Genomic DNA, 14,959 nt, shown 5'->3' with positions numbered 1-14,959 from the left:
ATAAAATGTGGTGAGTAAGTTGACTCAGAGACAATAGTTGAACAGTTTGGAACAAATGTATTTATTTAAAAAAAAATGAAGAAGCAATGGGGAGAGAGCACTAGCTATATTTTGTATTTAATAAACTTTCACTTAGTTAGCGAAAGCAGCTAGCTTGTTTAGCCTACCCAAACAGAGAGGGGTGCTATGTTAGCTAGATGGCCAAAGCTATCCAGCACCGGAACCCTTCCAAGTCAAGGTAAACTTTTGGTTTTATAAATGTATTGGCACCGGGCCCACAGGTATAAACTGCTTGCTGCTGTAAACTGTACTGCATGATTGTAGCGGGTTTACTAACGCATTAGTTCTAGTAGTTATGTTGGTTATGACGTTAGCTAATATGATGATGTAGACTGTGTTTAGCCGTTAGGGTATAACGTTTTGGCTTGGAAAGGTTTTTTCGCCTGGTCACAGACTGCTGTGTTGTGCACTGAAGTCCACAAGCGAAAGGAAATGGTGAGAGGAGGAGAGCACGTAGATGTCGAATGAATTCTACAACTAGCAAAGTGATCATGCTGTTTTTGTGGCTGCTATGGAAGTGAACTGTGTTTGTGTGATCAGGGTATTCAGGTATTAATTACGCAGATTCTCTTAAAATGTTTCTTAAACGGAAGCAAACAGAATGAAACAGGGATAAACATACCTGAATTTGTCCAATAGAAACTCAAACTATTTTGACTAATAATTACACCCTAGATCAACTAGATGCAGGCAAGTGTGTGCATAGGCGGTATTGAATGATTCATCCAGATCAGTGGCAGTAAGTGCCTGTCATTCATATTCCATTTTCCCAGCTCAATGTAACATCCAATAGAATTAGGCTACTTCATGACACTCAATTTCAACAACCTAGCCCACGAAGATCATTTGAGTTTTTCTTGGAAAGATGCCAAAGCAGCTGCAAGGTCCACTGAAAGGTGTCTATGGAATTCTCTGTAATAACTAATGGAATCTTTTTCAGCACTATGAATCATAATGAACTGACAACTGTTCCATACCTTGGAGAAGTTACCCCAAACATCACAACACTCTCATTGTAAGTCAAAACAATTTTCTCCTACTCTGTAAGTTGTGTGATGTGATTCCTAGGTTTCCTGTCGTAGTATGCTTGCCATAGTAGTAATGTGCAGTTCAGAAACTACTCTTTTTACCGAGTCATGATTCGTTTTTTTTGAGCAACTCCTTCATTGAAGTAGTTTGTTTGACCTGCAAGTGCTGGCCACAATGAGTCCTACAGCAGGATTAATACACGCTTCTCCGGCTCAGCGGCACCAGAGACTTGTTTCGACCACCAACTGTCTGCCATATGCTCGAAGGAAGATATACTTAACAAAAATATAAACGAAACATGTAAATTGTTGGTCCCATTTTTCATAAACTGAAACATTTCTGGGGTCTTATATTTCATACGCACAAAAGCTTATTTCTCCAATATTTGGCGCACACATTTGTTTACATCCCTGTTGGTGAGCATTTCTCCTTTGCCAAGATAATCCACCCACCTGACAGGTGTGGCATATCAAGAAGCTGATTAGACAGCATGATCATTACACAGGTACACCTTGTGCAGGGGACAAAATGTGCAGTTTTGTCAAACAACACAATGCCACAGATGTCTCACATTTTGAGGGAGTGTGCAATTGGCATGCTAACTGCAGGAATCTCCACTAGAGCTGTTGCCAGATAATTTAATGTTAAATACTTTACCATAAGCCACCTCCAACATTGTTTTAGAGAATCTGGCACTACGTCCAACCGGCCTCACAACCACAGGCCACGTGTTACCACGCCAGCCCAGGACCTCCACATCCAGCTTCTTCACCTACGGGATCGTCTGAGACCGGCCACCTGGGCAGCTGATGAAACTGAGGAGCATTTCTGTCTGTAATAAAGCGCCTTTGTGGGGAGAAGCTCGTTCTGATTGGTGAGCCAGGCCCACCAATGGCTGCGCCCCTGCCCAGTCATGTGAAATCCGTAGATTAGGGCCTAATACATTCATTTAAGTTGACTGATTTCCTTATATGAACTGTGAAATGATTGCATGTTGCATTTATATTTTTGTTCAGTATAGATCATGAGCATAGAGAAGAAAAATGCATGTTTAGAACTGACAATTAATCGCATGGTGCAAGAATGAATGCAATTCATTGAAGGTTTTGGACACAGCTTTGTAAAAACATACACAGCCTCTGCTCAACATACTTTGGACGGAATTATTTCGACGGCTGCAGTTCGCCAACGGCATTGTTCTTATCACCCTAATCTCAGTCAAGCAATGCATTCCGCCAAGAGTCGTTCACAACCTAGTCCAGTTGCAATCACAACTGGTCTCAACCTCGTTTCTAATGTATCAAGGAATAATCTTATTTGTTTGCATGCCTATCAACAAATGTACATTGTTTAAAGCACACGTTTTACACGTCTGTCACGAATGACAGCTGCAATAAGACCCCTATGGTGAACAAGAGGCTTGTAGAATCATGACACGACTTTCGAGTTGTCAGTTCATTGTTCGCATGCTATGGGCATGACTGACTCAAATGAATGAAATTAGTTGAAAGGTTTGTTATTTTGACTGAATGAGTTGATAAGTCAGTAAAAATAGCTGAACTTCCCATCACTATGCAATAGGGAAGTTTCGGAAGAAAGGAATCACCGGCCGGGGGACTTCTGTCTTACCCTGCATTCTTTATGCCCAAACAGTTTGGGCATAAATACACATTGGTGTATTTATGTAGATCAATGTTGATTATTATGTACATTACTGCTCATTGTGCACAGGGTCCACAACCGGATCTCGGAGCTGTGGATGCATCAGCTGCATCCATACATCTCCTTGGAGACACTTGACCTGTCATCTAACTCCATCTCAGAGATCAAGGCTGGAGCCTTCCCAACCATGCAGCTGAAATACTTGCGAGTCTTGCCTGTGGCATTGTTTTCCAACTATAGTAGACAACTTCTAAGGAGGGAGGAGATGGTTGTTTCAGCTACAACCAAAAGGGTGTGTTCTACTTTACTTGTTATTGTCTTAATAATGTGACTTTTTCATCCAAAATAAAGACCTTAAAATGTTTGGAATGTATACATGCAGGTGTAATGTAAAAGTAAACTCAGCGCCCTTCCTGATTGAATGTTTCTGCATCTCTATCTTCCAGGAATTTAAGCAATAACAAGATCAGTGTCCTTGAACCTGGCTGCTTTGACAACATATCCAGCTCCCTGCTGGTTCTGAAGCTAAACAGGAACAGAATAACACTGCTACCATACAAAGTGTTCAGGCTTCCCCAGCTGCAGTTCCTGTAAGTCAATGTTTTGCTTCAGTCAAACTACACTGCTCAAAAAAATAATGTAACTCCAAGTCAATCACACTTCTGTGAAATCAAGCTGTCCACTTAGGAAGCAACACTGATTGACAATACATTTCACATGTTGTTGTTGTGCAAATGGAATAGACAACAGTTGGAAATTATAGGCAATTAGCAAGACACCGCCAATAAAGGAGTGGTTCTGCAGGTGGTGACCACAGACCACTTCTCAGTTCCTATGCTTCCTGGCTGATGTTTTGGTCACTTTTGAATGCTGGCGGTGCTTTCACTCTAGTGGTAGCATGAGACGGAGTCTACAACCCACACAAGTGGCTCAGGTAGTGCAGCTCATCCAGGATGGCACATCAATGCGAGCTGTGGCAAGAAGGTTTGCTGTGTCTGTCAGCGTAGTGTCCAGAGCATGGAGGCGCTACCAGGAGACAGGCCAGTACATCAGGAGATGTGGAGGAGGCCGTAGGAGGGCAACAACCCAGCAGCAGGACCGCTACCTCCGCCTTTGTGCAAGGAGGAGCAGGAGGAGCACTGCCAGAGCCCTGCAAAATGACCTCCAGCAGGCCACAAATGTACATGTGTCTGCTTAAACGGTCAGAAACAGACTCCATGAGTGGTATGAAGGCCCGACGTCCACAGGTGGGGGTTGTGCTTACAGCCCAACACCGTGCAGGACGTTTGGCATTTGCCAGAGAACACCAAGATTGGCAAATTCGCCACTGGCGCCCTGTGCTCTTCACAGATGAAAGCAGGTTCACACTTAGCACATGTGACAGACATGACAGTCTGGAGACGCCGTGGAGAACGTTCTGCTGCCTGCAACATCTTCCAGCATGACTGGTTTGGCGGTGGGTCAGTCATGGTGTGGGGTGGCATTTCTTTGGGGGCCGCACTGCCCTCCATGTGCTCGCCAGAGGTAGCCTGACTGCCATTAGGTACCGAGATGAGGTCCTCAGACCCCTTGTGAGACCATATGCTGGTGCGGTTGGCCCTGGGTTCCTCCTAATGCAAGACAATGCTAGGCCTCATGTGGCTGGAGTGTGTCAACAGTTCCTGCAAGAGGAAGGCATTGATGCTATGGACTGGCCCGCCCGTTCCCCAGACCTGAATCCAATTGAGCACATCTGCCACCTCAACAGGAGCATGCCCAGGCATTGTAGGGAGGTCATACAGGCACGTGGAGGCCACACACACTACTGAGCCTCATTTTGACTTGTTTTAAGGACATTACAGCCTGTAGCCTGTAGTGTGGTTTTCCACTTTAACTTTGAGTGTGACTCCAAATCCAGACCTCCATGGGTTGATACATTTGATTTCCATTGATCATTTTTGTGTGATCTTGTTGTAAGCACATTCAACTATGTAAAGAAAAAACTATTTAAAAAGAATATTTCATTAATTCAGATCTAGGATGTGTTATTTTAGTGTTCCCTTTATTTTTTTGAGCAGTGTATTTCCATAGCAATGATGAGCAGTGTGCAAACCTAATTACCAGACCCTCGCTAGATGGTAGGTTTCTTATATGATTTAGTCTACATATGTTAAGCTTTTGAATGTGTTCGATACTTTTGTATGAGGGACTATCTTTAGTTAAATGTATTTTCTTTAAACAATTTGCATTCGTGATTGTGCTTTTTTAGATTTCACAGATTCAGTATGTAGTACTGTTTAATAGTAGTTGAAACAACTTATTCTAAACTGCCTGATTCTGATTTTTTTCCTATGGAATTAAAGCGTAACAAGATCAAGGTGGTGGACAGCCTGACCTTCAAAGGGCTGGACTTACTGAAATCACTGAAGATGCAGCGGAATGGCATCACAAAGCTGATGGACGGTGCTTTCTTTGGGCTCAACAACATGGAGGAGCTGTGAGTTCTTCCGCCTTTTCGTCTTTTATAAGAAAGATCAGTACAGTATTTGCACAGATAGGAGGAGCCAGATGTCTCACAGGATGTATAAATCTGAAGCATCTGTTCATCAAATATGGTGATAAGAGGAAGTCCAGTGAATATGGAGCTAGATAATACTTGGCCGACATTCTGCAAATTTTCTCATTTTGAAACGTTTGCTCCCAATTCAGTTTTCTTTCCCAAAACTCCAATGTTACGAACAGAGTGCACTAAGTTTAGTAGACTTGACCCTTTGCCAAAGTAAAAAACATTTGCATTGTTTAGGAGTGTTACAAACGCCAATACTTTCTCGCTAGATTGTACTTGGTTATGCCCACCTCCTTGCTTGTTCTGCCCACTATGCTTCATTTGCTCGTATTAGAAACAACACCGATGAGATAGTGAGCTCTAAGGGTTGGGTGATATTACGATACAATCGGAAATCTATTTTTTTTTTTTTTACACCCCTTTTTCTCCCCAATTTCGTGGTATCCAATTGTTGTAGTAGTTACTATCTTGTCTCATTGCTACAACTCCCGTACGGGCTCGGGAGAGACGAAGGTTGAATGTCATGCGTCCTCCGATACACAACCCAACCAGCCATACTGCTTCTTAACACAGCGCGCATCCAACCCGGAAGCCAGCCGCACCAATGTGTCGGAGGCTACACCGTGCACCTGGCAACCTTGGCTAGCGCGCACTGCGCCCGGCCCGCCACAGGAGTCGCTGGTGCGCGATGAGACAAGGAGATCCCTACCGACCAATCCCTCCCTAACCCGGACAAAGTTTATTTGTCAAGTGCGCCGAATACAACAGGTGTAGACCTTAGGGTGAAATGCTTACTTACAGGCTCTAACCAATGGTGCGGGAAAAAAAGGTGTGTGTGTGTGTAGGTAAGTAAAGAAATAAAACAACAGTAAAAAGACATTTGAAAAAAGAGTAGCAAGGCCCTATACAGACACCTGTTAGTCAGGCTTATTGAGGTACTATGTACATGTAGGTATCGTTAGTGACTGTGCATATATGAAGAACAGAGTAGCAGAAGCATAAAAAGAGGGGTTGGCGGGTGGTGGGACACAATGCAGATAGCCCGGTTAGCCAATGTGCGGGAGCACTGGTTGGTCGGGCCAATTTAGGTAGTATGTACATGAATGTATAGTTAAAGTGACTATGCATATAAGATAAACAGAGAGTAGCAGCAGCGTAAAAGAGGGGTTGGGGGGGCACACAATGCAAATAGTCCGGGTAACCATTTGGTTACCTGTTCAGGAGTCTTATTATGGCTTTGGGGTAAAAACTGTTGAAGCCTTTTTTGTCCTAGACTTGGCACTCTGGTACCGCTTGCCATGCGGTAGTAGAGAGAACAGTCTATGACTGGAGTGGCTGGGGTCTTTGACAATTTTCAGGGCCTTCCTCTGACACCGCCTGGTGTAGAGGTCCTGGATGGCAGGCAGCTTAGCCCCAGTGATGTACTGGGCCGTACGCACTACCCTCTGAAGTGCCTTGCGGTCGGAAGCCAAGCAATTGCCGTACCAGGCAGTGATGCAACTGGTCAGGATGCTCTCGATGTTGCAGTTGTAGAACCTTTTGAGGATCTCAGGACCCATGCCAAATCTTTTTAGTTTCCTGAGGGGGAATAGGCTTTGTCGTGCCCTCTTCACGACTGTCTTGGTGTGTTTGGACCAATCTAGTTTGTTGTTAATGTGGATACCAAGGAATTTTAAGCTCTCAACCTGCTCCACTACAGCCCCGTCGATGAGAATGGGGACGTCCTCTGTGCTCCTTTTTCTGTAGGCCACAATCATCTCCTTAGTCTTGGTTACGTTGAGGGATAGGTTGTTATTCTGGCACCACCCGGCCAGGTCTCTGACCTCCTCCCTATAGGCTGTCTCGTCGGTGATCATGCCTACCACTGTTGTGTCGTCAGCAAACGTAATGATGATGGTGTTGGTGTCGTGCCTGGCCATGCAGCCGTGGGTGAACAGGGAGTACAGGAGGGGACTGAGCACGCACCCCTGGTGAGCTCCAGTGTTGAGGATCAGCATGGCAGATGTGTTGCTACCTACCCTCACCACCTGGGGGCGGCCTGTCAGGAAGTCCAGGATCCAGTTGCAGAGGGAGATGTTTAGTCCCAGGTTCCTTAACTTGGTGATGAGCTTTGAGGGTACTATGGTGTTGAACGCTGAGCTGTAGTCAATAAACAGCATTCTCACATAGGTGTTCCTTTTGTCCAGGTGGGAAAGGGCAGTGTGGAGTGCTGTGGATCTGTTTGGGCGGTATGCAAATTGGAGTGGGTCTAGGGTTTCTGGGATAATGGTGTTGATGTGAGCCATTACCAGCCTTTCAAAGCACTTCATGGCTACGGGCGTGAGTGCTACGGGTCTGTAGTCATTTAGGCAGGTTGCCTTTCTGTTCTTGGGCACAGGGACTATGGTGGTCTGCTTGAAGCATGTTGGTATTAGACTCAATCAGGGACATGTTGAAAATGTCAGTGAAGACACCTGCCAGTTGGTCAGCACATGCCTGGAGCACACGTCCTGGTAATCCGTCTGGCCCTGCAGCCTTGTGTATGTTGACCTGTTTAAAGGTCTTACTCACGTCGGCTACGGAGAGCGGGATCACACAGTCGTCCGGAACAGCTGATGCTCTCATGCATGCCTCAGTGTTGCTGGCCTCGAAGCGAGCATAGAAGTGATTTAGCTCATCTGGTAGGCTTGTGTCACTGGGCAGCTTGCGGCTGTGCTTCCCTTTGTAGTCTGTAATAGTTTGCAAGCCCTGCCACATCCGACGAGCGTCGGAGCCGGTGTAGTATGATTCAATCTTAGTCCTGTATTGATGCTTTGCCTGTTTGATGGTTCGTCGCAGGGCATAGCGGGATTTCTTGTAAGCTCCCGGGTTAGAGTCCCGCACCTTGAAAGCGGCAGCTCTACCCTTTAGCTCAGTGCGAATGTTGCCTGTAATCCATGGCTTCTGGTTGGAGTATGAACGTACAGTCACTGTGGGGACAACGTCCTCAATGCACTTATTGATAAAACCAGTGACTGATGTGGTGTATTCCTCAATATCATCCGAAGAATCCCGGAACATGTTCCAGTCTGATAGCAAAGCAGTCCTGTAGTTTAGCATCTGCTTCATCTGACAATTTTTTTTATAGCCCGAGTCACTGGTGCTTCCTGCTTTAATTTTTGCTTGTAAGCAGGAATCAGGAGGATAGATTTGTGGTCGGATTTACCAAATGGAGGGCGAGGGAGAGCTTTGTACGCTTCTCTGTGTGTGGAGTACAGGTGATCTAGATGGTGAACTCTGACATTATGACGTTACAACCATTCCTGGACCTGACTCCAAAAGCGAACCACCGATGGACAGAAAATATTATGTATTGACTCTGTTTCCTCGTGGCAGAGTCTGCACAAGGCTGACTGTTCAATGATTCATATATTGAGCATTATTTTTTTTAGTATTTTATGTAATAGCTTCAATTGAAACGAATGGATTGATGTCAATTATTGTATTTATATATCAGTTCATAGATAACTTGAACTTATTCTGAATTTTAAATGACGGGTCAACCATTGCACCTGACCAGTGAAAAGAAGGTGGAGTGAGTCACCATCCTGTTTGTGTGTTGTCCAGGTGTGTGCTACAGTGACACAGGCAGCGAGGTGGACACCGAGGCCAACGGGATGCTGCACTGCCGCGTGGGCTCTCTGTTCATGGGACAAAGCATCTTCCATCCTGGGCAGCCCCGTGAGGGACTAGCTGTGGTGTCGACAGGTCGGTTTAGTTATGAGAACCAACAAACAAATTATTAATCTCTTGTATGTATCCTCTTAAATGGCTTTTTCATCAGTTTGTTGAAAGGCTTTGCTGAAAGGTCTATGTCTCCATCAGATAGTTGGGTTTGTTATAAAGCAAGAGTTTGATGAAATAGATTGTCCTCAACAGGTGGTGCAGGGCCGCTGGTCATCAGCTCGGACTGCTACGACAACGCTAACATGTACTCTCGGACCCGGGAGTACTACGCCTACCTGGCCGAGGATGACCCCCTGGACAAGGGTCTCTCTGGCATCATGGCCCACCTTCCCAAGGAGCCCTATGGGGAGCAGAGAGGCCAGCATGAGGACACAGCCCTGGAGAGCCTCATCAACAACCAGGACTCCTCAGTCTTCCTCACCAGCCACAACTCCTCAGTCTTCCTCACCAAGAGGCTGAGCAAAGCCCTCTGGCCCCCGGAACAACACTATAGCACCGGTGAGAGATCAGCTACAGACTGTCTGACAGACCTTAGTGGCATGCATGTCAACAGTGAGCTCACAGAGATATGTTTGGAAAGTGATCTCACAGACCTGATATCTAACAGTGACCTCAGACATACTGTGAACTGACAACGAACTGACCCATGAATTCTAAACCATGAGCTCGCAGACTTTCAGACACCGACATGTTCAAGTCTGAGCTCCTCTTTAAGGGTGCATATCCTTTCTGTTGAGTAATGTAAACATTTCACTGTAAGGCCTGTTGTATTTGGCACATGAGACAAATACAATTACATTTTTTTTATTTGATGTCTGTTTAGTCTCTGCAGATGAGGGGAGGAGTGTGGAGGTGGAGCTCTCTCTTCCTCAGAGCACACAGTACCACAGAAGTGCCTCTTATAGGACTATGTCTCAGGAGCACATCCAAGCCCCCACATAAAGCTCTGCCAAACCACTCTGCCAAAAATGCTTTCTTGTATATTTAGATTATTTCAGTCACGCAGAGAATATTTGCTACTATGATTTTGAAAAAGGACCATATCTAGGGCTTGAGAACTGAACAGGTGAATTCCCTCCACCCCCCCCTTCCTCCCTCTCATTCTAGAGGAAGCTATGAATGTTTGTGTCAAAGAGCCATGTTGGATGCTGCCTTTTTGAGTTTTAAGATGTCACACATTTGAACGTGCTCTCATGACGTACTGTCTGGAAGGTGGAATGGCAGCAGTGTTGATGGATGCCCCAGTTATTGTGCTTTCTGCTTGCAGATGCCACATTTTTGGTACAGTCTTGTTGGAGCAGCCTTAGTGATTTAAGTTACAAGTCCAGGACATAGCTTCCTCTCGTCCAGGACTAGAGGGGTCAAAGAGACCCCAGTTGTTTCTTGTTCAGCAGTGAGTGGTACATACCTATAGGATCACTGAATGAATCCCCCCTCTAGCCATCCGTATTGACTGTAATCGTCTACTATTATGCAAACCCAGAGACAATGACACTAGATGTGTGTGAGATATAATTTTCACCTGTTATCTATGTCTCTTAAGCTAAGATTGTTTTGCCTTGGGTCAAAGAGGCAGTCGTACCGATAGTTACTCATGTTTTTTTTGTATGAAAACACACTATCGAAGCAAAGAAAATATTGGGTATTGCACATTTATTTTGATAATCATGGTTCAGGTGGCCTTTAATGGTCTTCAACCGGCATTCTCGGTAACCCTCCATCGGGTAACCCTATGGTTTCTAATCACTTATGCACTGATCATTTCCTCTCAAAAGCTTATTTTACAGGCACTTACCTCATACGTGGTGTGTTTTATTATGCAGTGTGTATGCCATTTTAGATTCCTAATGGATAATATATGCCTTTACCCCCAATGTCATCAATACTGGACAGATTTAACCTTGGTACTGTGAAGAATGTATTGTATGGATTTAAACGTTTATGTCTATTCATAACTACGTCCCTCAAACGCTAAGAAGGTAGTTGGAATTATTTTTGTCCTAACCTGCAGTAAGTTACTTTGCTTGATAATGCATCTGGTACATTTTCATATTTTGAGTTTGATCAAAAAGGACTCCTTTTGTCAATGTTGCAGTTGGTCTCAAACTGTTATTTGTCTCTGTGGTACGTGACTTAACAAATTTGCACATGATTCTTGTACACAATTGATTTTTGTTGTGGCTTCTTTTCCATGGTTTGGAAGTTCTATAAACCAGGTCATCCCTTGTATACCAAAATAAATCATTCCAACCCCATGCCACTGGATTCAGTATTGGCATGAATAGAGCTAATACAGATTACATTTTCTGCTGGATAATTAAAGCATTTCAATTCAAGGTAGTAATTGTTGCCGATAGCTTAATCACTTTTTATTTTAATTTTATTTATTTTTTATTTTTTTTGCGCACTCCATGTATCCGGTAGAAACAGTACTCTAATCTGAGTCCATAGTGGGTTTGCTCTACTGAATGTTGGATTTTTATATTGAACAAAAATATAAAAGCAACATGCAACAATTTCAATGATTTTACTAGGTAACAGTTCATAGAAGGAAATCAGTCAACTTATTTAAATGAACTAGGCCCTAATTGAAGAATTTCACATGACTGGGCAGGGGTGCAGCTATGGGTGGGCCTGTGAGAGCATAAGCCCACCCACTGGGGAGCCAGGCCCAGCCAATCAGCCAGCTGTGGAGGTCCTGGGCTGGCATGGTTACACATGGTCTGCGGTTGTGTGTCCGGTTGAAAGTACAGCTAAATTCTCTAAAGTGACATTGGAGGCATCTTATGCTTTAGAAATGATCTGGCAACTGCTCTGTTGGACATTCCTGTAGTCAACATGCCAATTGCACACTCCCTCAAATTGAGACATCTGTGGCATTGTGTTGTGACACAACTGAACATTTTAGTGGCCTTTTATTGTCCCCAGCACAAGGTGCACCTGTGTAATCATGCTATTTAATCAGCTTCTTGACCTGCCACACCTGTCAAGTGGATGGATTATCTTGGCAAAGAATAAATGCTCACTAACCGGGATGTAAACAAATTTGTGCACAGAATGAGAGAAATATGCTTTTTGTGCATTTGGGAAATTTCTGGGATCTTCTATTTCAGCCCATGAAACATAACACTTTACATGTTGTGGTTATTTTTGTTCAGTGTGTATATATGGATTTGTATAGTGACTTTTTTCTAATGGGAGCTCAACTATGTCCACATGACATGCATTTGTGTTTAAAGCAACAACAAAAAAATTTACCAAGCCATCTTTGCTTTGTATTGCTGACTATCTTGTTTTTTTTCTTCTCTTTATACCAAAGTTCATCAGTTATGCTCTGACAATATTTAAAATGCTGCTTGTTTTATTTGTTATCAAAGTTTTTGTATCTTGACTAGTTGTATATTCTGTAAAAAACAAAAACATGTTTGTTTCTTGATATGTAGCTATAATTAAAACGATCACAAATGTGATCATTCTGGCCATATGTGGTTTAAAATGTACTATGTGGAAATAGGCTTTGAAGAAGTAAGGGGAAAAAAAAGGTCAATAGTCAAGCCATCTGCAATGAGTCCATGCCAACGTTAAAAGGTAATCATATTTTCACAGATCTTGGTCTTAAAAAGTTTGCCTTTTCCTCCCACACCAACACTATTAGGTGCATATATTGCTGCTGTTTAACAGATTATGTAGAGAAGTATCAGAGTTTGACTAATCATTGAGTCTTTGTGCTTTTCAGGGTGGGTAGAACAGAACTGGGTGTAAGTGAGTCAATTCCTAGACCTCACCAAAGGCATCATCATGGCAGTGCTGCTCACCACCCTCCACCAGTCAACTAATTATTAAATATGATGTCCAGGGTGGCATCATCTCACTAACAATCGTGAGATGTGTGTTTGGTATGTTTCATCCAGATAAATGCTGGTATGCAGAAGCAAGCACGTTGGAACGTGACACATCGTATAGGCTGCACTGCAGAGAGTAACTTAATAAATATCTGAGTGTGTGGATTTTTTTTTTTTACATTTCTTGACTTCTCTGCCACTACAAAGTGAGTTAACTATCACATGATGCCAGCAATTTGTTGAGGTTGATTTAGGCCCATTGTTGTTGAATCAGACTGTCCCTGTCAGTTTAGCAAATACATATATGTATCACAGGGAAGAGAGTAATGGCAATATGGTCTGATTAAACTATTTATTTTATAACAATATTTTTTATTGAATGAATGTGCCTTACCTTTCCACTTCTGCTGGGTTGAAGTGATATATATATATATATAATAGTCAGAGGGTGGCACTGTGGAGACAGGGAATAATACAGACTAGGATTATAAGCAATTTGTGTCCAAAATTGTATGAATTTTAACAGCAACTGTGTTGCCCGTATTTAGTTCCCTGTTATCCATTACAGAATTCAACCTCCACCCAAATAATTCTGCCATGCAATAAGTGTATTTATATTTTTTGCTAAAACTTAAGGATGTATAAAGGGGTTATACGTAGTTTATACAAACTAAGTTATTCGTTTATAACACTGATTTATTTGTGCAGTTTTTTGTCTGATTGTTTCGCTGACATATGCCATTTTATGTGTTGGCAAAACATTTATACAGTTATACACTACTTTACCGTTGCGTTATCTAGCCCACTATTATACAAGACTGCTAAAGTGACCCACTATAATGTGTATGCAATAATTTTTAGTGTTCATTCTGCTACTATACACCGAGGGATGGAGCCCGTGTAAAAGGTTGTTGATTTGAGCGGAGCGCAATGACATCTGCATAAATGGGCGTTCCGGGATTCGCGCATTTTGCTTGGCACTGCCACTGTGCCAGGTGTGTTTAACCTGTGGCCAGGGATGCAGTCGCGCTTGTCATCATCAAAATGTGTGGGATGCGAACTACGACCTAGAACGAGAATAAATTACCATTAAGTGAATGCTGTGATAACGACACCAGCAGTTTTCCGTCACAGGTATAAAGGCACTCTCGTTGACGCACTGAATATACGGCTTCCGATGTCCCAAATCTCCGAGAAGATTTGTCTCTCACGCAGTCTATGGTGAGGTGAGTGGATACCTTGTTTTGACAACTTCCATCCAAAGGTTTAGGAGAATAAGAAGAACCAACCTATGATAAGGTGATGGGGAGGCTGAAACACATTGATGCATTTATGCAGGCACTGTATTGCTGTCTTATTTACTGTTTTACGCACAAAGACCATTGGGAGTTTTGCAATATTACGGACGTATTTTCAGTGGAATAGCCAGCTCATTTAGCCCGAATAGTGAATTTTATTGGAAGTCATGCTACTCCAGCATTACTGTGGTTTCTTGGACAATAGAACATGTATTTACACATTACCCGGGAAAAAGTGAATTCTCAATTATAACAGAGAAATTAAACTCCGACCAGATCCAGTGAATAACTCAATATCAGAAATCTCTGTTCGCCCATATTTTCTCCTGCATTAGTGCTTGTGAAACAAAGCAAATCCAAAGATACCCTTTCAGATCAGTGACGAACCACATCAAAAATATACAGTATGTCCAGAACGCTGAAAAAGAAGAAACATTGGTCCAGCAAGGTGCAGGAGTGTGCTGTGTCATGGGGAAGCCTCGGAGAATTCGGCAATGTGGTGGAGGTGCTGGGGGGTGCTGAACACGGAGAGTTCCCTTACCTGGGCCAGATGAAGTTGGATGTGATGTTGTGCCACGTCGGTACAATGCCCTATTTCGGTGACGTTTTGTTGGAGATCAACGGAACACCCGTCAGTGGACTTACAAACCGCGACACGCATGCTGTCATTCGCCACTTTCGGGAGCCCATTCGTTTGAAGACCGTCAAACCAGGTGCGTCCTCTTTTATACTTCAAGTATTTGATATACAAAAGTGGCCTCGCTACATTAGCCTACATATGCTCTATGCCAGAGTAGTCAACCAACTAACATTACCAG

At 43.5% G+C, this 14,959-nt stretch overlaps 1 protein-coding gene across 1 annotated transcript in view; it reads left to right on the top strand.

The window, feature by feature from the left end:
- The first annotated feature begins 12,799 nt into the window (after window positions 1-12,799).
- LOC139371185 (membrane-associated guanylate kinase, WW and PDZ domain-containing protein 3-like) overlaps window positions 12,800-14,959 on the top strand; it is a 169,384-nt gene continuing 167,224 nt past the window's right edge. The window contains exons 1-2 of the mRNA XM_071111351.1: window positions 12,800-12,828; window positions 14,547-14,854. Of these exons, the coding sequence (XP_070967452.1) occupies window positions 12,800-12,828; window positions 14,547-14,854 (337 nt within the window). The remainder of the gene's footprint in view (window positions 12,829-14,546; window positions 14,855-14,959) is intronic.

Source organism: Oncorhynchus clarkii, chromosome 17 (assembly GCF_045791955.1).
Source record: "Oncorhynchus clarkii lewisi isolate Uvic-CL-2024 chromosome 17, UVic_Ocla_1.0, whole genome shotgun sequence".
Lineage (NCBI taxonomy): Eukaryota > Metazoa > Chordata > Actinopteri > Salmoniformes > Salmonidae > Oncorhynchus > Oncorhynchus clarkii.
This window is presented reverse-complemented; position numbering and strand designations above follow the sequence as displayed.